This window comes from Oncorhynchus mykiss, chromosome 9, assembly GCF_013265735.2.
Source record: "Oncorhynchus mykiss isolate Arlee chromosome 9, USDA_OmykA_1.1, whole genome shotgun sequence".
In the NCBI taxonomy this organism is placed as follows: domain Eukaryota; kingdom Metazoa; phylum Chordata; class Actinopteri; order Salmoniformes; family Salmonidae; genus Oncorhynchus; species Oncorhynchus mykiss.
The window spans coordinates 16,262,999-16,290,385 of record NC_048573.1 but is presented as its reverse complement, the minus strand read 5'-3'; the positions used below and the strand labels follow the sequence as shown (position 1 = coordinate 16,290,385).

Sequence of the window (27,387 nt, the reverse complement as noted above, 5' to 3'; positions counted from 1 at the left end):
CTACAGTAAGAAGCGATTTATCACAGGGTGGCACTTAGGTCCAATGCTGAGCTCTGTTCCTCGATGTTCAGAGTCAGTTGTCTGGTTAGGCTATGTGGAGTGTCACTGAACCAGACAGGCCTACAGAGGACTGGCCACCCCTCTGAGCCTGGTTCCTCTCTAGGTATCTTTCCTAAGTTTCTGTCTTCTGTGGAGTTTTTCCCTGGCCACTGTGCTTCTGCCTCTGCATTGCTTGTTCTTTGGGATTTTTGGCTGGGTAGGTTGGCTATCTGTAAACCACTCTGTGACAACTGCAGATGTAACATGGTCTTAATGAAATACATTTGTTTTATTTAATTTGATTGCATAGACTACTGTAGGATATACTGCGCACTATGACAGGCAAAGTGTGTTTACTTTGACTTGCTGAATTTTTTATTTTTTGAATTTGAAAGCCCCGGCAAGTGAAGTTTCTGAAGGTGATGACGTAGGGCCCCGCCCAGTATCTTCTCCTCCAATAAGAATCCACACTAAAAGTCGCACTTTTTTTCCTCGGTGCACTGCAGAGCTAAGACAAATGGAGGCAAGGGGACGTAAAACGAGAACCGTGCTGCAGCGGGACGGTAGACAAGGCTGATTAATTAGTCAAATAAGAGGCCCGGTAACCAAACACCTCGGTCGGTTAAGGGCACTTGAGGCTGAGGTTACAGTAGGCTAGGCTACCTGTAGATTTGATCAATTGCAGGTAAGTCGCGTCCATGATTTTTGCGAAGTTGCGCATGATTCCTCCCCTATATAGTGTTTTTGTCATTATTTTCAATTTTGAAATAGTGTAGGCTTATATTTAGTGTATAACGAATTGTGTGGGAGACTGGCAAACCCCCACAACTCAGCCCAGCATTTATAATTTACGACTCGCAGTCAAACTGACGGTGGCCGAAGGTCTCTCACGAATATGCTCGCTCACTGTTTACCGACAGCATCAAGCTCCCGCCGCCCCGTCTATCGGTTGTTTGTTTTCAACCTGAATATTTGCTTGTGTTTGTACAGCCTGTCAGTCTCGTTTCTATCGAGTGATTAATCAAAATACTGTACATTTGAATAGGCTCCTAGCCTTTAATCGCCTGTGCGATTGGCTCAGGTTAGGCCTAGATCAGTTCTGTAGTCTATTGTAAAGTGTCTACAATGATGATGCGATATCGCACTACTTTCTATCCCAATAATGGACTAAAGTAGCCTAATGTTACTTCATATAGTCCAAGGACCTTAATTGTTTTGTTTAAAGGCGAATTGGCTCTGAAAGACAAAACAGACAAATACTCCATATAAACGTGAATTGAGTCTCAATTGCGGTACGGTTTTAGAAACACACAGCCCTCTTTCACATAACACAAATAATTCCATAAATGCAAAATACACACTTTTACTGTACACTGTTTTAACAGTTGCAGCTGACAGTATTTTTCCCTGTCAACAGTTTGGCATCTGTCTTCCCTTGACACACAGGTGTTCAGCGGCGCAGATGGCAAATTGGCACAGGTTGTCCACTCTGTCTTCTGTCAGTTATCCGTAAACAAGCGCTGTAACATGGAAATGTGGCCGTGTGGGAACCTTTACCCTATCCTTAGGAAGGTGTATATCAATCTACTCTTTTGTTTTTTCCAAATTATTTCTCACTAATATGACACATGGTCCTTATGTTTCCAAAAACCTTACCGCAAGCGATGCGTGTTAATGTTCAGACCAAGGGTCGGGGCTCATAACAGACCTCCCCGTACAGAATACTCCTTTGTCCAACGACCCTTATGTGTAGTGTAATGAAACCGAGTCATGGTCAAGGGCTAACTGCTTCCATGACCTGTATCAGGACAGACCAGTCACCGATAAGTAGGCCTATGCTACACATATAACCGGTTAGCCACAGATAACACCCTCGTTTTCTATTTTACAGGGAATTCTGTTCTCATTTCCTCATCGAACGGCGAGTCTGTCTGCTTCGCGTTCTGTCAACAAATACGCACTGGAAACCCGGTTTCAATTGGTGCAGAATAGGAGCCCTTTTCGCTGCATACGTATGCAGACCAGAGGAAGCTGATTTTGACTGCTGCAGCCTGAGTGCGCAGTTACAGCATTGGGTAGAGGGAGAGAACGAGGGGATAGCCTGCCTAAATATTTACAGTCACGGAATCAAACACACCGCGCACAACCTCTGCCGGATGCGGCATGATGGAAGGAAGCTGTGTAGAAACTAAAGTCTGAGGAAGAAATACCCGAACTTGAGGACACAGACGGCAGTGTTTTGCGTTAGAGTTCGATGGGATTTCGGCAGCGATATTAATCGGTCTTTCACCCTCGTTCTGAAATTCAGCATCCAGTGTGAAGCTCATCCGTTTCACGGGACCGTCGCGCTGCTGCGGAGGACATGAGAAATGTAAACAGAAACGTTGGATTTTAAACTGCGTGCAGGTCGCAGTCCCGGGATAACCGAGATGGAGCGAGTCGAGCCGGACCGGTGTCAGGAGGCGGCGGAGCCACCCATCCACGCGGTACACGGGCCGAACCGGATCAGGCCCTCGTCCTACCGGGCACTGCGCAGCGCTGTGTCCAGCCTGGCCCGGATAGATGACTTCATCTGCGAGAAGATTGGCTCGGGCTTCTTCTCAGAAGTGTTCAAGGTAAATTACCTATAAATTACATGTAAGAGTTTGGAACTCAGGGCCTGTCCTGTAGCCTATTCATAAAGCGTCTTAGAGTAAGAGTGCTGATTAAGGATCCGTTTTTACTTGATCGTAATTAATATGGAGAAAAGGTCCTGATCCTAGATCAGCACTCCTACTGTGAGACACTTTAAATCATAGATCAGCATTCCTACTGTGAGACACTTTAAATACGTGTCCAGACTAACTCGGCATATTGACTTGTTTTAGCAAGTCTAGGTTTTATGCAAAACAGTGTGGGATGAGATGGCCAACCTAACTCCGTTTGGGCATCTGAGCATCCCTGTTAAGGTCATCATTGGCACCAAGCATGAAACATGATGACCATGCATTCTTACCTGATGCATCGGGTAACAATATCTTGGTACCAAATGGCATCCTATTTAGTGTATTACCTTTGACCAGGGCCCCCATAAGGCTTTGGTCAGAAGTAGTTTACTAAATAAGGAATGGGGTGCCATTTGGGACATAATCTAGGTCTTGTAAACTAGTGGCTAGTTGGCCTTTACTGTGTGTGTGTGTGTGTGTGGAGGTGGCTTAAGTTTAGGGACCTTCTTTGGAAGGACATTTTCCAGAAACGTTTTTTTTGAAATATATTTTTTAAATAAAATAATCTTATGTAGAAAACAAGAAGCTTCTAAATACCTGACACTCAAGGAGTTAGATAAGGTAGGCTTACGCTTACATGGTGATGGGCTTGATGATGATTTTGCTGCTGGTGACCACAACACCACATTGACCCGCACCAGAACTGTGTCTGTGGCTCACCAGGTTTGGGTTAATTTCCATTCCAGTCAATTCAGGAATTACACTGAAGATCCAATGCTTTTCAAGGAGGACAATTCGGAAAAGGATTTTTTTTTTTTTTTGTGAATTCACTTGCATTAAAATTGAATTGACCCCAACCCTATAGCCCACATTACAGGGAAGGGACAGTGTTTTGGTGTGAAAGTGATACCGGTTCCTGGCCTGTCGGTCTGTAGGCAGAGATAGATGTTAGCCCTACTCAAAGGGCAATTTCACGAGAACAGAAGGATGCTGATTTTGCACTTCAAAATCTGTCAAACAAAAGCCAATGACTTTAAAACAAACGTTATGACTCTATGCACAAGGACTACTTCACGTCCATTCCCTACATGTTATGCGAAGGCTGGTTTACAAATTTGACCAATCACCACACGGTTTCTGCATTAAACGGTCAAATCAATGCAATATTATTGCTTAAAACTGATCCATCACTGCGTTACAAAGAGGGCTCGCATTTTCAACCTATCACTTGCACATTAGCTGCGTAATATGGTTAAATCAACCCACATGTAAAAAATGTGACAGTCATTGCATATTGCCATAAAAAAAAAGTACGGAATTGCTGCAGCAAAATCAAGCATTTAAGCCTAAAAATATCACAAATCCCTGTCAAATCCAGGAGGGACTGCTAATTTAACCATTTCCACTGAGCAATTCTCCATTACTTGAGCATATGCAAAGTTTGTTAACAGATTGCAAACAGCAAAGCAGTCAATCATTCAGTTCCTAAACTTTGAATCTGCACTGTAGAAGTAAATGTGTTTTATTTCAAACTAAATGTGACAATGAAGTCGTCCTTTTGCGTAGTTGTATGGTTTTTAACTTTGCAATTTCTTTGTTTGACCTATTTTCTAAGTGCAAAATCTGAGTCTCCGCCTCATTCCGTTAATGTGAAATTGCCCCTGAACTGCATGAGGAGAAAGTCCAGGGGGTTCAGCCTGGTCTGTGTCCCCAAATGACACCCTGTTCCAGGGGTTCCCAATCTTTTTACTTTACACAACCCTAAATTGACACTAGAATATGCAGGGGACATAACTTGGAGAAATTATATCCCTTGGTTGCTGTGCTCATATTCACTCAATTTTAGGTCCCGCCGGCTGTCCAGACACAATGACATGAACCCGCATTCTATTTTATTTAACTAGGCCAGTCAGTTAAGAACATTCTTATTTACGATGATGGCCTACCAGAAGGCAAAAGGCCTCCTGTGGGGACGGGGGGCCTGGGATTAAAAAAATAAATACAATATAAATATAGGACAAAACACATCACAAGAAGAGACGACACTAAATAGAGACCTAAGACGACAACATAGCAAGGCAGCAGCACAAAAACATGGTACAAACATTATTGGGCACAGACAACAGCACACAGGGCTGTTAACAATACATCACAGACAACACATCATACAAAGCAGCCACAAGTGTCTGTAAGTGTCCATGATTGAGTCTTTAAATGAAGAGATTAAGATAAAACTGTCCAGTTTGAGTGTTTGTTGCAGCTCGTTCCAGTCACTAGCTGCAGCGAACTGAAAAGAGGAGCGACCCAGTGATTTGTGTGCTTTGGGGACCTTTAACAGAATGTGACTGGCAGAACAGGTGTTGTATGTGGAGAATGAGGGCTGCAGTAGATATCTCAGATAGGGGGGAGTGAGACCTATGAGGGTTTTATAAATAAGCATCAACCAGTGGGTCTTTTGACAGGTATACAGAGATGACCAGTTTACAGATGAGTATAGAGTGCAGTGATCTGTCCTATAAGGAGCATTGGTGGCAAATCTGATGGCCAAATGGGAAAGAACATCTAGCCGTACGAGAGCGCCCTTACCTGCCGATCTATAAATGACGTCTCTGTAATCTAGCATGGGTAGGATGGCCATCTGAATCAGGGTTAGTTTGGCAGCTGGGGTGAAAGAGGAGTGATTATGATAGAGGAAACCAAGTCTAGATTTAACTTTAGCCTGCAGCTTTGATATGTGCTGAGAGGACAGTGTACTGTCTAGCCATACTCCCAAGTACTTGTATGAGATGACTACCTCAAGCTCTAAACCCTCAGAGGTAGTAATAACACCTGTGGGGAGAGGGGCATTCTTCGTACCAAACCACATGACCTTTGTTTTGGAGGTGTTCAGAACAAGGTTCCAGGTAGAGAAAGCTTGTTGGACAAAGCTTTGTTGTAGAGTATTTAACACAAAATCTGTGGAGGGGCCAGCTGAGTATAAGACTGTATCTGCATATAAATGGATGAGAGCTTCCTACTGCCTGAGCTATGTTGACGTAAATTGAGAAGAGCGTGGGGCCTAGGATTGAGCCTTGGGGTACTCCCTTGGTGACAGGCAGTGGCTGAGACAGCAGATTTTCTGACTTTATACACTGCACTCTTTGAGAGACGTTGTTAGCAAACCAGACTGTATCTAAAGCTTTGGCCAAGGCAATACAAATAGCAGCACAACATTGCTTAGAGTCAAGGGCAATGGTGACATTGAGGACCTTTTTAAGGTTGCAGTGACACATCCATAACCTGAGCGGAAACCAGATTGCATACCTGGGAGAATACTATAGACATCAAGAAAGCCAGTCAGTTAATTATTGACAAGTTTTTCCAACACTTTTGATAAACAGGGCAAAATAGAAATTGGCCTGTAACAATTCGGTTCAGCTTGATCTCCCCCTTTTAAATAAAGGACAAACTGTGGCTGCCTTCCAAGCAATGGGAATCTCCCCAGAAAGGACAGACAGGCTTTGCGATGATGGGGACAGCAACCTTAAAGAAGAAAGGGTCTAAACCATCTGACCCAGATGTTTTTTGGTGGTCAAGTTTCAGGAGCTCCTTTAGCACCTCTGACTCAGTGACTGCCTGCAGGGAGAAACTGTGTTGAAGGGCAGGGGAAAAAGAGGGAGAAGCATCAAGAATAGTCGCATTAGAAGGGGTGGGAGATGAGGAAATGTAGGACGGGCAAGGAGGCATGGCTGAGTCAAATGGGAATCCTGACTTAATGTGGTGATTTAAAGAGCTCAGCCATGTGCTTCTTGTCAGTAACAACCACATCACCATTAAGGGCCATGGGCAGCTGTGAGGAGGGTTTATTCTCCAGGTCTTTAACCGTTTTCCAGAACTTCATGGGGTTAGACCCCATTCTACTAGTGTAAGGGGTCATTAGTTGATACTTAAAGGTTGTATGCCGTACCCATTTGAAGGGAAACATTTTGTTTGATAAGATTACACATTTTCTTAGGTAACCCCATTTCAATTTGAGGGGACCGCACATGGGGTCCCAACCCCAAGTTTGGGAACCACTGCCCCATTCCCTACATAGCTCAGAGCTCTATGAGCAACAAGCAATAGTGTCAACTTCATCTAGTCCTGCTCCTGTTTCACAGAGCATTGTAATGTTCATAAGATTGGGCCAGGAGTTTTTCTTAAACGTGTCCTGACCTGGGAAAACTCCCAGTGTACATTATAGCATATAAACTAGGTTCCTGTAGTATTTCCTGGTCAGGAAAAACTCTGGGCCCTAGGTATACTGTCAACAACTGAGTCCAGTTAACCATGACCATAAGAATCATGGTTAAGGTAACGAGGTCTGGAATCTCACACTCGGGCCCCTGTTCTGGGACCTTGTTAGCACAGTTAACCATATAGTTAAGTTAAGGAAAATGTTATCCTAGACCTCTTATTAGACTAGGAGGTTGAGTCATGGTCCTACTGTATCACACACTCGGATCACTCCTCCCAGCCATGTTGCCCTTTTGACTGGGCAGTGAGCATGCAAATGACTTGGGGTTTAAAAGTGCCAGCTGTAAAGATGCCTCTTGATTGAGCAACCTGCCCTTTGATAACTGCATATGAATGCAAATTCTTTTTACCGCAGCAATTACATGGAGTTCCAATCTAACTGTTATAATGTTCAGATGACATGACAGACTGTGTGGTAATAGAGCCATAAATGATCCTCGCCACTCTTTTCACACACCCTCTGAAGCGTTGAGTCTTGATGCTGGATTATAAACAGAGCTGCACAAAACTCTTGGCATCCTGCCATCTCTAGTGTTATTCAGCACCTTCTTTGTCACACACACACACACTCTGGATCAATGGATGCTTTCCTCACAGCCGTCAGGCAGGTATTCATACCTCAACGCTGTCATTGTGCAATATGAGGAGGGGTGCGCGTGTCAAGACTAATCCTTCAGGTTCTGCTTTTTATCTTTTTGAGAGCTCCCTAGACCGACCTGCCTGCCGTACTGTAACTGTTACTTCCTGTACAGGCAGGCAGGAGTCCTGGTACTTCCTTGTTCAGATCATCATTGTTTTGGCCACGGAAATATAATACAATTAATAGTAATTACATTACTGTTTTAATGAAGTGCGGTGAACACACTTAGAATGTTCCATTCAGTATAGAATAACTAGAACGAAAATATAAATGCAACATGTAAAGTGTTGGTCACATGTTTCATGAGCTGAAATAAAAGATCCCAGAAATGTTCCATACGCACAAACTTATTTCTCTCAATTTGTTTTGCACAAATTTGTTTACATCCCTGTTAGTGAGCATTTCTCCTTTGCCAGGATAATCCATCCACCTGACAGGTATGACTGATATGATTCGAACCAGCGACCTTTCAGTTACTGGCCCAACCCTCTTAACCTCTAGACTACCTGCCGCCCCATTCCCACTCACCTGCTTTTCATTGCCAGAACATGCAGACGTTTTCTTAGCTAAATGCTTCAAATGTCAACGTGATCATATTGGTAATATTATATATATATATCTATATATATCTGCTCTCCATTTACTGCCACAGATTGATCTGCAACAACAGTTCATTCTTATCTCTTGAATTTTTTGGCCTATTTATTTTCTTGCTTCACATTCTCTTTGCAAGCCTTCTGTGGTACATTCTGTGTTGTATATCTTCATTCTTGATAAATTTCTCTCACTCGCCTTCTTTCAACCCCTGAGGTCACTGATGATGCTAGAACTGTCGGGGCAAAATCACTACTGCATTTGCACAGAGGAGATGACTCACTCGGACAGCGTTTGAGTGAACGTGCGTCTGTGCGCTCATGTGAGGAAATCTGTGTGTTTGATTGACAGGCTGGATTAAGTGCTCTCCTCCAGGGTCCTGTTGTCAAAACTGAACATAGTTTTATCAGAGGAGAGTTCAGTTGTGGAAAGTCTGCCCTTTTCCAAAACAGCCGTCCTGAGAAACTACTCAGGACGGCTACTATATATATATATATATATATATATACTCGCTCACATAAACACATTCTATGTGACATGCACATACCCACACTCACTCACACCCTCCTCTGTCTGAGTCGGTAATCTCCTCTGTGCAAACTCAGCAGTGATTTATTTTACCCAGACAGACCTAGCATCACACACCTATCCATCATCGACTGTCACCCATGTGTTTGTGATCTGTTACAATGAGTGACATGAGTCAGTCAGGCTGTTCATTGGCTGGGGTTTGGAGGAGGAGGTGTGACTTAGCTAGCACTTTTCCCTGCTTCTATTATTTCTCCCCTCCAGTCAAAGCTTGTGTTCCTGTCAATCAAGATGTGTGTGTGTGTGTTCCTTTGTTTATGTTCCACATGAGCTCACATGCACCTGCTTGGTATTTAAATGCATGCGCACCTGCTTGGTATTTAAATGCATGTGCACCTACTTGGTATTTAAATGCATGCGCACCTACTTGGTATTTAAATGCATGCGCACCTACTTGGTATTTAAATGCATGTGCACCTACTTGGTATTTAAATGCACTCACACATATTTGACTGTTCTTTCCATTTCCCTGTGCTCTGTGTCTCCACGTTCTGTAGTGTGTAAGAATCTTGTTGTCCCTGCTACACCCCAGCACCCTGGCCCCACCCTCAGCATTACAGTAGGTAAATTAACAGACTAGGGATGTGTTCATTTCACACCAAACTGGGACACAACTGACTTCAACAGGGAGTGAGTGACTACCTAGACAAATCTTCTGTTGCAAAACATTTTGCTATGGTGCGCCCTAATGAACACGATCCAGGTGGTTGTGGAGGTGTGACTGAAGGTCCAGTGAGTCAGCCCAGAGAGGGGGAGGAGGAAAGGCATAGAGGAAAATGTTTCTACTGGGGAGCAGAAGAGCGAGGGGGTTTCTTTTGATGTCCTGAAGCTGCATGCTCTTACTTGCTCCTGCTAGGCTTACCACACACACACCGCAAAGGTGGGGAAGGACTGTCATAGCATTAGATACTGGAGTTGCGGTGTGTGTGAGGCACTCACTAACGATGTTGTGCAAAACACTAAATGGTGCGGAGTGTATCAGGTCCTGGTCTAGAGTTTAGACAGTGGATCATGTTCTATTTAAAGATTACCCAGGAAGACAGTCAGCTCCTGGTTTAGACAGTGGATCATGTTCTATTTAAAGACTACCCAGGAAGACAGTCAGGTCCTGGTCTAGAGTTTAGACAGTGGATCATGTTCTATTTAAAGATTACCCAGGAAGACAGTCAGCTCCTGGTTTAGACAGTGGATCATGTTCTATTTAAAGACTACCCAGGAAGACAGTCAGGTCCTGGTCTAGAGTTTAGACAGTGGATCATGTTCTATTTAAAGATTACCCAGGGAGACAGTCAGGTCCTGGTTTAGACAGTGGATCGTTTTCTATTTAAAGACTACCCAGGAAGACAGTCAGCTCCTGGTTTAGACAGTGGATCGTGTTCTATTTAAAGACTACCCAGGAAGACAGTCAGCTCCTGGTTTAGGCAGTGGATCATGTTCTATTTAAAGACTACCCAGGAAGACAGTCAGGTCCTGGTTTAGACAGTGGATTGTGTTCTATTTAAAGACTACCCAGGAAGACAGTCAGCTCCTGGTTTAGACAGTGGATCGTGTTCTATTTAAAGACTACCCAGGAAGACAGTCAGCTCCTGGTTTAGACAGTGGATTGTGTTCTATTTAAAGACTACCCAGGAAGACAGTCAGCTCCTGGTTTAGACAGTGGATTGTGTTCTATTTAAAGACTACCCAGGAAGACAGTCAGCTCCTGGTTTAGACAGTGGATTGTGTTCTATTTAACATGATGCTACCCATCCCGGTACTGGGATAATTGTCATCAGCAACTGCTGAATAGCATAGCGCCACAGTCAAATAATATTACAAAAAATATTCATTAAATCACAAGTGCAATATTGCAAAACACAGCTTAGCCTTTTGTTAATCCACCTGTCGTCTCAGATTTTGAAATTATGTTTTACAGCGAAAGCAATCCAAGCGTTTAAGTTTATCAATAGCATAACATAACATTATGTACACTAAGCATTTAGTAGCTAGGTCACGAAAAGCAATCAAAAAATCGTTGACCTTTTGTTCTTCGGATGTTTTCACTCACGAGACTCCCAGTTACACAACAAATGTTCCTTTTGTTCCATGAAGATTATTTTTATACCCAAAATACCTACGTTTGTTTGTCGCATTATGTTCAGAAATCCACAGGAAAGAGCGGTCACAACGCAGACGCAGTATATTCCAAATAATATCCAGAATGTCCACAGAAACATGTCAAACGTTTTTTATAATCAATCCTCATGTTGTTTTTAAAATATATATTCGATAATATATCAACCGAGTGTGTAGGTTTTTCAATAACAGCGGGAGAAACAATGGCCGCTTTACTCAGTTGCGCAAAACTCACTCTGAGAGCCCCCACCTATCCACTTACGCAATGTGATCCTTCACGCTCATTTTTCAACATAAAAGCCTGAAACTATGTCTAAAGTCTGACACCTTAGGGAAGCTATAGAAAAAGGAATCTAGTGGATATCCCTTTAAATGGAGGATAGGCATGCATAGGAACACAGAGGTTTCAAAATAAGAGGCACTTCCTGATTGGATTTTCCTCAGGCTTTCTTTCACCTGCAATATTAGTTATGTTATACTCAGACAATATTTTTACATTTTTGGAAACTTTTGAGTGTTTTCTATCCTAATCTGACAATTGTATGCATATCTTAGTTTCTGGGGCTGAGAAATAGGCAGTTTCAAATGGGTACGTTTTTTAACCAAAAATGAAAATACTGCCCCCTACACTCAACAAGTTAAAGACGACACAGGAAGACAGACAGGTCCTCCCTGCCTGTTTATTGCAGACTTTGTTCAGCAACCAACCCCACATGAATCCCCTGGTCTTATCTCCAGGTCACCAAGAAAATGTTGATTTTAGCCAAATAGATCTGAGTAAGATTTATTGGGCATCTCCATGTTCCTGTCACTAGAATGCTGATATCACAGCTACTCACTGTTTAGCTGTGACTGGAGCACTGACACCACACACACCCCTACCTACCTACCTACCTGAGGTAGACTCTCACACCACATTGCCATGGCAGGACTATTTTTGCTTGTGGCCACTGGGCAACGGCCTGTATCCATGATTACTGTGCACTTGTTTATTTGAGCTGAAATTCTGCATGTGGACGGGACAAAGCAGATGGCCTAGACAAGGGGTGGGAAACTCCAGTCCTCGAGGGCTTGATTGTGTCTCACTTTTTCTCCATCCCTAGTAACCACAGCTGATTAAACTTCTTAGGGCTACAATCCCGTTAATGGGATCGATATGACAACAGCCAGTGAAAGTGCAGGGCGCCAAATTCAAAACAAATCTCTCAATTAAAATTCCTCAAACATACATGCATTTTATACCGTTTTAAAGATAATCTTGTTGTTAATCCCATCACAGTGTCCGATTTCAAATAGGCTTTACAGCGAAAGCACCACAAATGATTGTTAGGTCACTGCCGAGTCACAGAATTCAGCCATTTTTCCAGCCAAAGAGAGGAGTCACAAAATGCACAAATAGAGATACAATTAATCACTAACCTTTGATATTCAACAGATGACACTCATAGGACTTCATGTTACAAAATACATGTGTTTTGTTTGATAAAGTTCATATTTATATTTAAAAAATCTCAGTATACATTGGAACGTTCACTAGTTCCAAAAACATCTGGTGATATTGCAGAGAGCCACATCATACAGAAATACTCATTATAAATGTCGATAAATACAATTGTTAGACATGGAAATATAGATATACCTCTCCTTAATGCAACTGCTGTGTCAGATTTTGAAAAAACTTTACGGAAAAAGCAAACCATGCAATCTCAGAAAATAAATAAAATTACCCGCCATGTTGGAATCAACAGAAATCACATAAATATTCCCTTACCTTTGGCGATCTTCATCAGAATGCACTCCCAGGAATCCTAGTTCCACAATAAATGCTTGATTTGTTTGATAATGTCCATTTATTTATGTCCAAGTAGCTACTTTTGTTAGCGCGTTTAGTACACAAATCCAAAAGCTCGTGCAGGTCCATCCGAACGTCAGACGAAAACTTCAAAAAGTTGTATTACAGATCGAAAAAACTTGTCAAACTAAGTATAGAATCAATCTTTAGGATGTTATCATAAATATTCAATAAAGTTCCATCCGGAGAATTTCTATGTCTTTAGAGAAGCCATGGAACGCAGGTCACTATCATGTGAAATGTGCATGACCTGGCTCTCTGCCAGACCACTGACTCAAAGCACTCCCATCTGGCTCCACAACACAGTAGAAGCCTTATTCAAGTTTCTAAAGACAGTTGACATCTAGTGGAAGCCCTAGGAAGTGCAACTTTATCCATATCCCACTCTGTATTCAGTAGGGGTTGGGTTGAAAATCGACCAACCTCAGATTTCCCACTTCCTGTTTGGATTTCTTCTCAGGTTTTTGCCTGCCATATGAGTTCTGTTATACTCAGACATCATTCAAACAGTTTTAGAAACTCCAGAGTGTTTTCTAGCCAATACTAATAATAATATGCATTATATTAGCAACTGGGACTGAGGAGCAGATCGTTTACTCTGGGCACCTTTCATCCAAGCTACTCAATACTGCCCCTGCAGCCATAAGTTAATCAAACTGGATTCTAAACTGAAGATCGGGATTTGGTGATTTATTGGACTCTGGTTTGTTAGCAGGGGCAAAACTGTGACACCAATCAGGCCCTCGAGATCTGGAGTTGCCCATCCCTGGCCTAAACCTAGAGGGGCGGCGGCACAGCCTCTACCTGGTAGAGGGGCGGCGGCACAGCCTCTACCTGGTAGAGGGGCGGCGGCACAGCCTCTACCTGGTAGAGGGGCGGCGGCACAGCCTCTACCTGGTAGAGGGGCGGCGGCACAGCCTCTACCTGGTAGAGGGGCGGCGGCACAGCCTCTACCTGGTAGAGGCTGGGGCGGCGGCACAGCCTCTACCTGGTAGAGGGGCGGCGGCACAGCCTCTACCTGGTAGAGGGGCGGCCTGGCCTGTAGTACAGCAATACTAATGTCGTTAAATCCTATAGCCAGATCTAATAAATTAGATCGGGGAACGAACCATAGAGCTAATCGTTAGACGGCACTAGCTCTTACTGGAAGTGTGGTCATAAATGTGTAAAGGCACTGATTGCCTCAATACAGCAGCGGCCACTCTGTATGTGTGTGTGTACCCACGCCCCATCTCGGACTGCAGTTCAGAGTAGGATGGACCTAATGGTCACTGGTTGACTGTATGCTGTAGCCTTGATTTAAGATCGAGGCCAGACTGTCTGTTTTAATAGATCCATTAATAAACTCTAGATTTCCCATCACTCCACTGATCTGCTGGCCAACTCATATCTACTAGGCCACTGTCGCACTGATGTAACCACGCTCTCTGTTCTCTTCACACACCACCACTAGATGTGTCACACTCACTCTCTCATACCTACAAACATGACATGTACACCCTCCCAGTACTAATTGGACTGTTGGACTACTTAGTGGGTATTAGTGGGTATATGGTCTTAGTTAGAGGGAGATGGGCAGGAGTCCAAGCCCCTCCGAACACACTCAAGGATATAGGGGATGAGACGCCACGTCACCATGGTGACCACCAGACACTCTCCACCAAAGCACCCAGCTTAGCTAGACATGCCAGTCTAGGACCCTTGGTGGGGGGGCTAGACACACACAGTACAGTTGATGTTCACTGCTTGTCCAATGGTTTCCTTTCTCTAATGCTGGTTGTCAAGTCCGTAACAGGCCGGTGTCTGACCTTAGTGATGGTTCTCTCTGTGCAGGTGCAGCACCGTATCAGTGGGCGGGTGATGGCTCTGAAGATGAACACCATGGCCAGTAACAGAGCTAACATGCTGAGGGAGGTCCAACTGATGAACCGCCTGTCTCACCCCAACATACTCAGGTCTGTGTTCTGCTTTTATGAAAACACACACTCTGTCCATATCCATCAATGCTTTGGTCTGCAGGGGAAATCCCTCAGTATACACATTTTAAACCCCCCCCCCCCCCCCCTACCCACCTATTATGTTTACCTAATCATCTTCCTGTCTCCTGTCCCAGGTTTGTAGGGGTATGTGTTAATGAGGGACAGCTCCATGCATTAACAGAGGTAAGATCTCCTCTTTTAAACAAGGGTTTGATTCGATGTCGTCTAGGTTGACGCACAGTGACCTGTACCTGTCTTGCAAAAAATATCTATTTTATCTCAGTGGAGAGTCACCTGTGGTAAAGGTTAGGGAAACCTGTCGTTCGTCATGGTTACAGCACAGTCGCCACTTTTTGATTGACGCTTGTCTGTGGTTGTCATGGTTACTTCCAGTACATCAACGGGGGTAACCTTGAGCAGCTGCTGGACAGTGACCAGTACCTGTCGTGGTCAGTCAGGATGGGCCTGTCTCTAGACATCGCTAGGGGCCTGCAGTACCTCCACAGCAGAGGCATCTTCCATAGAGACCTCACATCCAAGGTACACACACACACACGCACGCACGCACGCGAAGGTACACTCACTTATACGGATACACACCTGTCGGTAATTGTACATACTTTGGCAGGCACACAGGTGGCACGCTACACATACATACACTCCTTAACACTAAATAGTGCGTACTCAAGTACACAGTTAACCATAAATGGATTTATCAGGGCCCGTATTCATAAAGCTTGTCGGAGTAAGAGTGCTTATCTAGGATCATTTTTACCTTCTGGATCATAATGAATAAGACTACATGGACAGGAGTGACCTGATCCTAGATCAGCACTCTTACTCTGAGACTCTTTGTGAATACGGGTCCTGACCGCCGTCTTTCTGGTTCTGTCCTGTAGAACTGCCTGGTGCGTTGGGCCAGTGGCCAGTGTACGGCCGTGGTGGGGGACTTTGGCCTGGCAGAGAAAATACCAGAGTACAGGTCAGTGGAGTTTATTCATCATCCGTCTATCAACACAAACTGATTAGATAACACACCTGAATGGTTGCTCTACCTTCCTCTTTCTTTCTCACGCTCTCTATCTTGATAGCTCACGCTCGCTCGCTCTCTTTGGCTCTGCCCATCAATCTTTCAGTCAGTCACTGAAACCCCAGATAGAAGTTGCCTGTAGGCTCTATGCTCAGCTTCCTTTTCCCCATTCCTCACTATAATGTGTACATAAAAAACACAAACTGACCTTATCACTGTCTTGGGTCTAAAAAATGAATCATTCATCACACTAAAGCAGAGTCCCATTTTCCAAAGAATGTGAGACACACTTCCCCCTGAAGAAGTTGTGGTTTGCCAGCTATGTGGAACTATGTGTGATTTAAGCCCCTGTTTCAGGGGGGGGGGGGGGTACATCGTTCGTTGACTTACTGCGATGGTGTCAATATTTAATCTGGCCGGATTGAGAGCGAGAGGCACACATACACCAACTCCAGATATAACTGGTTTATAATTCTAACATTGACACCTCATGTGTTGTATTCATCGCTCCAGCCTGTTTTAATCCTCTCGGCTTCTTCCTGTTGACAAGTTGGTGTCCTGCTAATTATTTAGAAGTTGCCCATAGTGGGCACAGATTAAATATCAGCTGGACACACACATTCCCCCCCTGGTCTGGTAAATGGGTCTGTATCCTTTTTGTAAACACTGTCTGAGAGGAAGCAGCTGTCGCGTTAACCTGTGTGTGTGTGTGTGCGCGCATCACTTCCTGTCGTTTGTCTACAGTCACCCCAGTGTTTACCTTGTGTATTTGTTTTTGTACAGCCACGTTGATGCATCACAACATGTTTTTGTTTATTTACGGTGCTTTTAGGTCGAAGGAAACTGACTTGACAAAACAGTAAAATTACGAACCAGAGAATGCAATGTCTGCTGTATGTTGATGACCTTCCTCTAATTCTGAATTTGTCAACGTGTGTATGTGCACTCTAGCTCTGTTTGTCAGAGAGTGGGAGAGAAACAGAGATGGAGTTTAGGAAAGCTTTCCAAATATGGTCAAACTATTCAAGCACACTTAGTCTCTCCTCGCTCCCCCTCTCCCCGGCTGAATGTCATCTCTCTCTCTCGTGCTCTCCCTCTCCCCGGCTGAATGTCAACTCTCTCTCCTCGCTCCCCCTCTCCCCGGCTGAATGTCAACTCTCTCTCGTGCTCTCCCTCTCCCCGGCTGAATGTCAACTCTCTCTCGCGCTCTCCCTCTCCCCGGCTGAATGTCAACTCTCTCTCCTCGCTCTCCCTCTCCCCGGCTGAATATCAACTCTCTCTCGCGCTCTCCCTCTCCCCGGCTGAATGTCAACTCTCTCTCCTCGCTCCCCCTCTCCCCGGCTGAATGTCAACTCTCTCTCGCGCTCTCCCTCCCTTTCTCCCTCCACTTCCCCAAATAGGGTTTACACTGGGAGCTCTCCTCTTTCTCAGCTCCCATCACTTCCCTCACTACTTATGCAATATCATGGTTTAGTGAGATGGAAATAGCACAGAGAGGAAGTGACTGCCGGGGGGTGATGTTCAGAGCATGCGCCTTGCAGTCACTTGTGTTTGTCTGCCCCTTTATGCCTTTACACACAATAGATTTACCCCATGTAAACTTTCCTTTTGGGATGGTTGTAACTGAACTAGAGCGCGATGAAGCGAGCTGAAGTCTGTGAGCTGGAGCTGTAAATAATGGCTCTGGGGTTTCCCCCTATGTTCAGGTCTAGGATCAGATTTCCCCCCCCCCCCCCCCCCCCCCCCCAGTCCCATTAGTGGGGAAAATGCAAAGCCGACCCTAGACCAACATCTAAAGGCAACTTCACCGCCTGTAATAATGTCCAGGCCTGTCTTCCTCTCTCTGTCCACAGTGAAGAGTCCGACCAGGAGCCTCTGGCTGTGGTGGGCTCCCCCTACTGGATGGCACCGGAAGTACTGCGAGGAGAGGTCTACAACGAGAAAGTGGATGTCTTTGCGTATGGGATCATCCTGTGTGAGGTCATCGCTAGGATACAGGCCGACCCTGATGTCCTCCCCCGCACAGAGGTTTGAACACAACGCGCACACACCCCAACACACTAGCACACAATCAGGGTTCACAATATGGTATGATGTGACGTAGACTGAACGTCTCCTCCTGGCCATTGTATGAAACTGCAGTTTAACAGCTCCAACCAGGCAGTAAGTCACAGTCCTTTCATTGTATGAAGCTGCAGTTTAACAGCTCCAATCAGGCAGTAAGTCACAGTCCTTTCATTGTATGAAGCTGCAGTTTAACAGCTCCAACCAGGCAGTAAGTCACAGTCCTTTCATTGTATGAAGCTGCAGTTTAACAGCTCCAATCAGGCAGTAAGTCACAGTCCTTTCATTGTATGAAGCTGCAGTTTAACAGCTCCAACCAGGCAGTAAGTCACAGTCCTTTCATTGTATGACGCTGCAGTTTAACAGCTCCAACCAGGCAGTAAGTCACAGTCCTTTCATTGTATGAAGCTGCAGTTTAACAGCTCCAACCAGGCAGTAAGTCACAGTCCTTTCATTGAATGAAGCTGCAGTTTAACAGCTCCCATCAGGCAGTAAGTCACAGTCCTTTCATTGTATGAAGCTGCAGTTTAACAGCTCCAACCAGGCAGTAAGTCAGTCCTTTCATTGTATGAAGCTGCAGTTTAACAGCTCCCATCAGGCAGTAAGTCACAGTCCTTTCATTGTATGAAGCTGCAGTTTAACAGCTCCAACCAGGAAGTAAGTCACAGTCCTTTCATTGTATGAAGCTGCAGTTTAACAGCTCCAACCAGGCAGTAAGTCACAGTCCTTTCATTGTATGAAGCTGCAGTTTAACAGCTCCCATCAGGCAGTAAGTCACAGTCCTTTCATTGTATGAAGCTGCAGTTTAACAGCTCCCATCAGGCAGTAAGTCACAGTCCTTTCATTGTATGAAGCTGCAGTTTAACAGCTCCCATCAGGCAGTAAGTCACAGTCCTTTCATTGTATGAAGCTGCAGTTTAACAGCTCCAACCAGGCAGTAAGTCACAGTCCTTTCATTGTATGAAGCTGCAGTTTAACAGCTCCCATCAGGCAGTAAGTCACAGTCCTTTCATTGTATGAAGCTGCAGTTTAACAGCTCCCATCAGGCAGTAAGTCACAGTCCTTTCATTGTATGAAGCTGCAGTTTAACAGCTCCAACCAGGCAGTAAGTCACAGTCCTTTCATTGTATGAAGCTGCAGTTTAACAGCTCCAACCAGGCAGTAAGTCACAGTCCTTTCATTGTATGAAGCTGCAGTTTAACAGCTCCAACCAGGCAGTAAGTCACAGTCCTTTCATTGTATGAAGCTGCAGTTTAACAGCTCCAACCAGGCAGTAAGTCACAATCCTTTCATTGTATGAAGCTGCAGTTTAACAGCTCCAATCAGGCAGTAAGTCACAGTCCTTTCATTGTATGAAGCTGCAGTTTAACAGCTCCCATCAGGCAGTAAGTCACAGTCCTTTCATTGTATGAAACTGCAGTTTAACAGCTCCCATCAGGCAGTAAGTCACAGTCCTTTCATTGTATGAAGCTGCAGTTTAACAGCTCCAACCAGGCAGTAAGTCACAGTCCTTTCATTGTATGAAGCTGCAGTTTAACAGCTCCCATCAGGCAGTAAGTCACAGTCCTTTCATTGAATGAAGCTGCAGTTTAACAGCTCCAACCAGGCAGTAAGTCACAGTCCTTTCATTGTATGAAGCTGCAGTTTAACAGCTCCAACCAGGCAGTAAGTCACAGTCCTTTCATTGTATGAAGCTGCAGTTTAACAGCTCCCATCAGGCAGTAAGTCACAGTCCTTTCATTGAATGAAGCTGCAGTTTAACAGCTCCAACCAGGCAGTAAGTCACAGTCCTTTCATTGAATGAAGCTGCAGTTTAACAGCTCCCATCAGGCAGTAAGTCACAGTCCTTTCATTGAATGAAGCTGCAGTTTAACAGCTCCAACCAGGCAGTAAGTCACAGTCCTTTCATTGTATGAAGCTGCAGTTTAACAGCTCCCATCAGGCAGTAAGTCACAGTCCTTTCATTGTATGAAGCTGCAGTTTAACAGCTCCAACCAGGCAGTAAGTCACAGTCCTTTCATTGAATGAAGCTGCAGTTTAACAGCTCCAACCAGGCAGTAAGTCACAGTCCTTTCATTGTATGAAGCTGCAGTTTAACAGCTCCAACCAGGCAGTAAGTCACAGTCCTTTCATTGTATGAAGCTGCAGTTTAACAGCTCCCATCAGGCAGTAAGTCACAGTCCTTTCATTGTATGAAGCTGCAGTTTAACAGCTCCAACCAGGCAGTAAGTCACAGTCCTTTCATTGTATGAAGCTGCAGTTTAACAGCTCCCATCAGGCAGTAAGTCACAGTCCTTTCATTGTATGAAGCTGCAGTTTAACAGCTCCAACCAGGCAGTAAGTCACAGTCATTTATTGTATGAAGCTGCAGTTTAACAGCTCCAATCAGGCAGTAGGTCACAGTCCTTTCATTGTATGAAGCTGCAGTTTAACAGCTCCCATCAGGCAGTAAGTCACAGTCCTTTCATTGTATGAAGCTGCAGTTTAACAGCTCCAACCAGGCAGTAAGTCACAGTCCTTTCATTGTATGAAGCTGCAGTTTAACAGCTCCAACCAGGCAGTAAGTCACAGTCCTTTCATTGAATGAAGCTGCAGTTTAACAGCTCCCATCAGGCAGTAAGTCACAGTCCTTTCATTGTATGAAGCTGCAGTTTAACAGCTCCAACCAGGCAGTAAGTCACAGTCCTTTCATTGTATGAAGCTGCAGTTTAACAGCTCCCATCAGGCAGTAAGTCACAGTCCTTTCATTGGATGAAGCTGCAGTTTAACAGCTCCAACCAGGCAGTAAGTCACAGTCATTTCATTGTATGAAACTGCAGTTTAACAGCTCCCATCAGGCAGTAAGTCACAGTCCTTTCATTGTATGAAGCTGCAGTTTAACAGCTCCAACCAGGCAGTAAGTCACAGTCCTTTCATTGTATGAAGCTGCAGTTTAACAGCTCCAACCAGGCAGTAAGTCACAGTCCTTTCATTGTATGAAGCTGCAGTTTAACAGCTCCAACCAGGCAGTAAGTCACAGTCCTTTCATTGTATGAAGCTGCAGTTTAACAGCTCCCATCAGGCAGTAAGTCACAGTCCTTTCATTGTATGAAGCTGCAGTTTAACAGCTCCCATCAGGCAGTAAGTCACAGTCCTTTCATTGTATGAAGCTGCAGTTTAACAGCTCCCATCAGGCAGTAAGTCACAGTCCTTTCATTGTATGAAGCTGCAGTTTAACAGCTCCCATCAGGCAGTAAGTCACAGTCCTTTCATTGAATGAAGCTGCAGTTTAACAGCTCCAACCAGGCAGTAAGTCACAGTCCTTTCATTGTATGAAGCTGCAGTTTAACAGCTCCCATCAGGCAGTAAGTCACAGTCCTTTCATTGTATGAAGCTGCAGTTTAACAGCTCCAACCAGGCAGTAAGTCACAGTCCTTTCATTGTATGAAGCTGCAGTTTAACAGCTCCAACCAGGCAGTAAGTCACAGTCCTTTCATTGTATGAAGCTGCAGTTTAACAGCTCCCATCAGGCAGTAAGTCACAGTCCTTTCATTGTATGACGCTGCAGTTTAACAGCTCCAACCAGGCAGTAAGTCACAGTCCTTTCATTGTATGAAGCTGCAGTTTAACAGCTCCAACCAGGCAGTAAGTCACAGTCCTTTCATTGTATGAAGCTGCAGTTTAACAGCTCCAATCAGGCAGTAAGTCACAGTCCTTTCATTGAATGAAGCTGCAGTTTAACAGCTCCAATCAGGCAGTAAGTCACAGTCCTTTCATTGTATGAAGCTGCAGTTTAACAGCTCCCATCAGGCAGTAAGTCACAGTCCTTTCATTGAATGAAGCTGCAGTTTAACAGCTCCAACCAGGCAGTAAGTCACAATCCTTTCATTGTATGAAGCTGCAGTTTAACAGCTCCAATCAGGCAGTAAGTCACAGTCCTTTCATTGTATGAAGCTGCAGTTTAACAGCTCCAACCAGGCAGTAAGTCACAGTCCTTTCATTGTATGAAGCTGCAGTTTAACAGCTCCCATCAGGCAGTAAGTCACAGTCCTTTCATTGTATGAAGCTGCAGTTTAACAGCTCCAACCAGGCAGTAAGTCACAGTCCTTTCATTGTATGAAGCTGCAGTTTAACAGCTCCCATCAGGCAGTAAGTCACAGTCCTTTCATTGTATGAAGCTGCAGTTTAACAGCTCCAACCAGGCAGTAAGTCACAGTCCTTTCATTGTATGAAGCTGCAGTTTAACAGCTCCCATCAGGCAGTAAGTCACAGTCCTTTCATTGTATGAAGCTGCAGTTCAACAGCTCCCATCAGGCAGTAAGTCACCGTCCTTTCATTGTATGAAGCTGCAGTTTAACAGCTCCAACCAGGCAGTAAGTCACAGTCCTTTCATTGTATGAAGCTGCAGTTTAACAGCTCCCATCAGGCAGTAAGTCACCGTCCTTTCATTGAATGAAGCTGCAGTTTAACAGCTCCAACCAGGCAGTAAGTCACAGTCCTTTCATTGTATGAAGCTGCAGTTTAACAGCTCCCATCAGGCAGTAAGTCACAGTCCTTTCATTGTATGAAGCTGCAGTTTAACAGCTCCCATCAGGCAGTAAGTCACAGTCCTTTCATTGTATGAAGCTGCAGTTTAACAGCTCCAATCAGGCAGTAAGTCACAGTCCTTTCATTGTATGAAGCTGCAGTTTAACAGCTCCCATCAGGCAGTAAGTCACCGTCCTTTCATTGAAGTCGCAGACGGGGGTCCTCTTCTGTTCTATTGTGTAAATTAGGGACTGAAGGTAGTACAGCAAATCAGAGCTCCTGTTGGAGTCTCTCTAGGGCTCTTTCACTGAGTGATGTCGTTGATCAGTGTGTGACGCTCTTTTCCCTCTGTAGGACTTTGGTCTGGACATAGAGACGTTTCAGCACATGGTGGGAGACTGTCCCCCTGACTTCCTGAACCTGGCTGTCACCTGCTGCCACGTAAGACACACACACGCGCACCAAGACACTCGCTCTCACACACACGCGCACCAAGACACTCGCTCTCACACACACGCGCACCAAGACACTCGCTCTCACACACACGCGCACCAAGACACTCGCTCTCACACACACGCGCACCAAGACACTCGCTCTCACACACACGCGCACCAAGACACTCGCTCTCACACACACGCGCACCAAGACACTCGCTCTCACACACACGCGCACCAAGACACTCGCTCTCACACACACGCGCACCAAGACACTCGCTCTCACACACACGCGCACCAAGACACTCGCTCTCACACACACGCGCACCAAGACACTCGCTCTCACACACACGCGCACCAAGACACTCGCTCTCACACAAACGCGCACCAAGACACTCGCTCTCACACACACGCGCACCAAGACACTCGCTCTCACACACACGCGCACCAAGACACTCGCTCTCACACACACGCGCACCAAGACACTCGCTCTCACACACACGCGCACCAAGACACTCGCTCTCACACACACGCGCACCAAGACACTCGCTCTCACACGCGCGCGCACCAAGACACTCGCTCTCACACGCGCGCGCACCAAGACACTCGCTCTCACACGCGCGCGCACCAAGACACTCGCTCTCACACACGCGCGCACCAAGACACTCGCTCTCTCTCACACACGCGCGCACCAAGACACTCGCTCTCTCTCACACACGCGCGCACCAAGACACTCGCTCTCACACACACGCGCGCACCAAGACACTCGCTCTCACACACACGCGCGCACCAAGACACTCGCTCTCACACACACGCGCGCACCAAGACACTCGCTCTCACACACACGCGCGCACCAAGACACTCGCTCTCTCACACACGCGCGCACCAAGACACTCGCTCTCTCACACACGCGCGCACCAAGACACTCGCTCTCTCACACACGCGCGCACCAAGACACTCGCTCTCTCTCACACACTCGCGCACCAAGACACTCGCTCTCTCACACACGCGCGCACCAAGACACTCGCTCTCTCACACACGCGCGCACCAAGACACTCGCTCTCTCTCACACACTCGCGCACCAAGACACTCGCTCTCTCTCACACACGCGCGCACCAAGACACTCGCTCACACACACACACACGCAAATCTTCTACCTTTTCTCTCATTTTATTGTTACCCCTTTTTCCTTCTCCTTCCTACTATGACTCTTGAGTTGAGAGAGTTGACATTCAGCCGGGGGAGAGGGAGAGCGCGAGAGTTGACATTCAGCCGAGGGAGAGCGCGAGAGTTGACATTCAGCCGATATATATACATATATATATATATTTTGCTCATCTGCTCTGTCTGTCCATCTCTCGCTCTCAGATGGATCCAAAGCGTCGTCCATCGTTCTCAGCGATCGTAAAAGAGCTGGAGGGAAGAGCAACGGAGAGGACTCAGAAAGATGAAGCTGCACCAACGGGTGTGTGTGTCTGTCCTGGAGGGTATGGAGCACAGGGAGGTCAGTCTGAAAGGGTTTTCCAAAACACAACTGTGTTCAGACAGGAGTCATTAAGACCCAGCTGTTGGTTATGAGCTGGGGGGGGGGTCTGTTTTTCTGGTGTCTAAGAATAAATGCTGCTCTCAATATTTATCATCAGTCATGATGAAAATGAATAAGAAAGTGGTACTTTTTTCAATTCAGCACGGTGGGATGGGGACTAGCACAGGGACGTCTAGGAATGTTCTATATACTGAACAAAACTTCTTTACCAGAGGGATTTTATGAGACCAGCCACCCAGGCATCTGATAAAACATAACTATTTCAGGCTGTAATAAAGCACTTTTTGGGGGGAAAACATTGATTGGCTGGGCCCGGCTCCCCAGTGGCTGGGCCTATGCCCTCTGAGGCTACCCTTGCCTGCACCCCTGCCCTGTCGCATTAAATTCATAAATTAGGACCTAATGAATTTATTTAATTGACTGCACTGTGACTCAGTAAAATATTGAAGTTGTTGCATGTATATTTTTGTTGAGTATAGAAAGACTTTTACATTTAGTGCAATCGATAGGTGTAGGACACATTTATTCAATTTTATATATGCCATTTCTAAGGCGCATTACTAGCCATGTGTGATTATATATATTTTTTCTTGAATCTCTCTTTCAGCATCTCTTTCTCCAGATCTCAGCCTGCTGCGAAGACGGTCCCTCTGTCTCCCTGGTGACCCCCGCCTCTGCCGCAGCAAATCAGACATGCTCTCTCCAGTCATGCTCCCCACTCTGGCCCCTCCCACCCGTGTCAACCCCTTCTCCCTGCGAGAAGACCTTAACGGAGGCAAGATCAAACTGTTTGACACGCCCAGCAAGTCAGTCATCTCTTTAACGTTCACCTTACCCCAACCTCTGGACCCCTGTACCACCCCCTCTGACAGAGCGGGGGGTGGGGGTATGCCCCGAGGAAGGCTCCATAGACGCTGCCTGTCCCTACCCTGCACCCCTCCTCCAGATCTCCTGCCCCCCACCACCAAAGACAAAAGTGCAGAGAAAACAGACCTAGGTACTGATAGTAATGAGAGGAATGGAGAGAAGGAGAGGGAAATCGTAGGAGAGAGGTTTACCTTTGAGTCTGAGTTCGTGGTCGAAGAGGATGTGGAGAGGAGGAAGAGCAGCGAGGGCCTCACTGCCGATGACTCCGGGCTTCCTCTCGACCCAGAGCTGCTGTCATTAGACCTGCTATGTGATGAGGAGGAAGTGGACACAAGCAGCCTGGAGGAAGAACCCATGGACTGCACCAGCTCCCCCGACACTCTAGATGGCACTCAACCTACACTCCTGCCTTATTCCAAACCCTCCACACCCACCCCCCCTACATTCACCAATGGCTGGGGTAATGTTCCCCCCATATCTAATGACCCTCCCTGCTTGCCCCCCCCACCCTTGCCCCACCTAGGATGGGGGGGCACCAACGGGTACCACTCCACTCCTGGGGGGCCCATAGGGGGCTCGCCGTTCAGCTCCGGTAACGGCACCGGTAACGGTTCCGCTCCCTCTCTGGAGCAGGAGGAGGTTATCTCGTGTTCTGGTTGTTGCCTGGCGGGGCTCCGGTTCCCCTCGCTGTGTTTCCGCGCACCCCCTCACAGGAACCCCTATAAGAACCTGAACAGGGACAGTACGGGAGCCAACCGAGGGCTGCTCTATAAAGGTCCTAAGGGGCGACCGTCCTCGCCTACCAACCCAGAGCCTGGCCTAGCCTTGCCTGGGGCGCAAACATAGATACAGAATGCCCCTAACCACAGATCTAGGATCAGATACACCAAATCCCAACTGTTTTTCTTAGGAGAGAGACTCTAAACTGACCTTAGATCAGTGCCTGAGGGGCTACTTCATTCCATTCTTACTCAAACGGTGACATGGGAGGTAAAGCTGCTGGCACTGCTGTGCTGGTTGCCTATAAGTGATGGTATGGCGTCCTCTGCTGGACTGAGGCGGTAATGATCGTAATAATATAGTCAACACCTATAACCTAATACTGTACTGACTGTAAAGGAGTGAGCGGCGATCCCACTGTTTCCTACAGCAGATGCAGGCTTGTAGACTGACTGATTCATAAAGAATCAACGGCAATACTTTCCCTCAGCATGGCAACACGTATTGGTCAGAGCCATATTTAAATGTATACACGGCTTTGGTATTGGACCAATCCCCTGGGTTATGTGTGTTCTGATATCCTCCTATCGTGGGGGTCCATGGCGCCTTCCCTGACAGTCAGTTGTAAAAACCATATTTTTGACTTATGTTGAAGTGTTATGATTTGTATGTTTTGATACTGTCTCAATGGGTTTAGGCTCAGCAGTTTGCCTTTGTGTTCAGACAGCTGTATGGTGCACCCTGGAGAGGCCATGAGCAGGGCAGTGTGTGTGTGTGCACCAGTGAGCCATACACTGTTCTGTTGACTGATACAGTATGTGACTGACGCTGTATGATGTCTCATCCTCGAACGGCACTTGTATTATATCGTGACTTGTTATTATTTGAGAATGAATGGTCAAAGACCCACTTCAACAAAGTATAGATGAATATTATTTAAAAGGCATTGAATAAAACTAGAGAATGGACAGACTGTCCGTGTGATTTATTTTTCTGTAGCTGGGTTGCAGGATTTCTCGCCAACTCTGCTGGCCCACATGGTCATGAATATCTAAGAAGCATTATGTATGCATGTTTATTTATTTTGTAGTAGTGGGTCTGTGTACAAATGTAGGATCTTAATTTGATCACCCTGTTGCAGGGGAACTTTCCTGCAATGCAGGACTTTTAAAAGTTGTGTATTTGAGGTTTAAAAAGGCTTTTGAAGTTTAATTTCCCCCTTTCTGAAATTTGACTTGATTTTCTGTGATGAAAAGTGATATCAAACCCTACACATGTCTAAATTATAATATGCTGTTGCTGTGTGATTATTTTCCTGCTGGAGCAGAGACCCAAATTAAGATCCAACATTGTACTGTACCAACATTACTAAGAAAATAGTGACTCAACTAGGCACTTGTACAGAAAACAAACATTTATTCTTACACAAAGCT

At 45.6% G+C, this 27,387-nt stretch overlaps 1 protein-coding gene across 4 annotated transcripts; it reads left to right on the top strand.

Moving 5' to 3' along the window:
* The first annotated feature begins 517 nt into the window (after nucleotides 1–517).
* On the top strand, nucleotides 518–26,922 carry LOC110531616 (testis associated actin remodelling kinase 1). 4 transcript variants are annotated; one of them, XM_036987441.1, is made up of 10 exons: nucleotides 518–724; nucleotides 1,931–2,654; nucleotides 14,642–14,763; nucleotides 14,922–14,970; nucleotides 15,181–15,327; nucleotides 15,687–15,769; nucleotides 17,671–17,845; nucleotides 22,742–22,828; nucleotides 24,190–24,325; nucleotides 24,975–26,922. In XM_036987441.1, exons 2-10 carry the CDS (start codon nucleotides 2,469–2,471, stop codon nucleotides 26,078–26,080), a joined length of 2,091 nt encoding a protein of 696 aa, XP_036843336.1. In that variant the 5' UTR covers nucleotides 518–724; nucleotides 1,931–2,468; the 3' UTR covers nucleotides 26,081–26,922. The 4 variants fall into 4 exon arrangements, with proteins under 4 accessions (XP_036843336.1, XP_036843338.1, XP_036843337.1 ...); XM_036987443.1 differs by having other exon boundaries at nucleotides 520–724; nucleotides 2,446–2,654; XM_036987442.1 differs by having other exon boundaries at nucleotides 521–724; nucleotides 2,348–2,654.
* Nucleotides 26,923–27,387: the final 465 nt, after the last annotated feature.

Coding starts and splice junctions, on each gene's coding strand:
- LOC110531616 (XM_036987441.1), top strand. CDS start 2,469: ATGGAGCGAGTCGAGCCGGACCGGTGTCAGGAGGCGGCGGAGCCACCC. Junction 14,764..14,921: donor TCTCACCCCAACATACTCAG/GTCTGTGTTCTG, acceptor CTCCTGTCCCAG/GTTTGTAGGGGTATGTGTTA. Junction 15,328..15,686: donor ATAGAGACCTCACATCCAAG/GTACACACACAC, acceptor TCTGTCCTGTAG/AACTGCCTGGTGCGTTGGGC.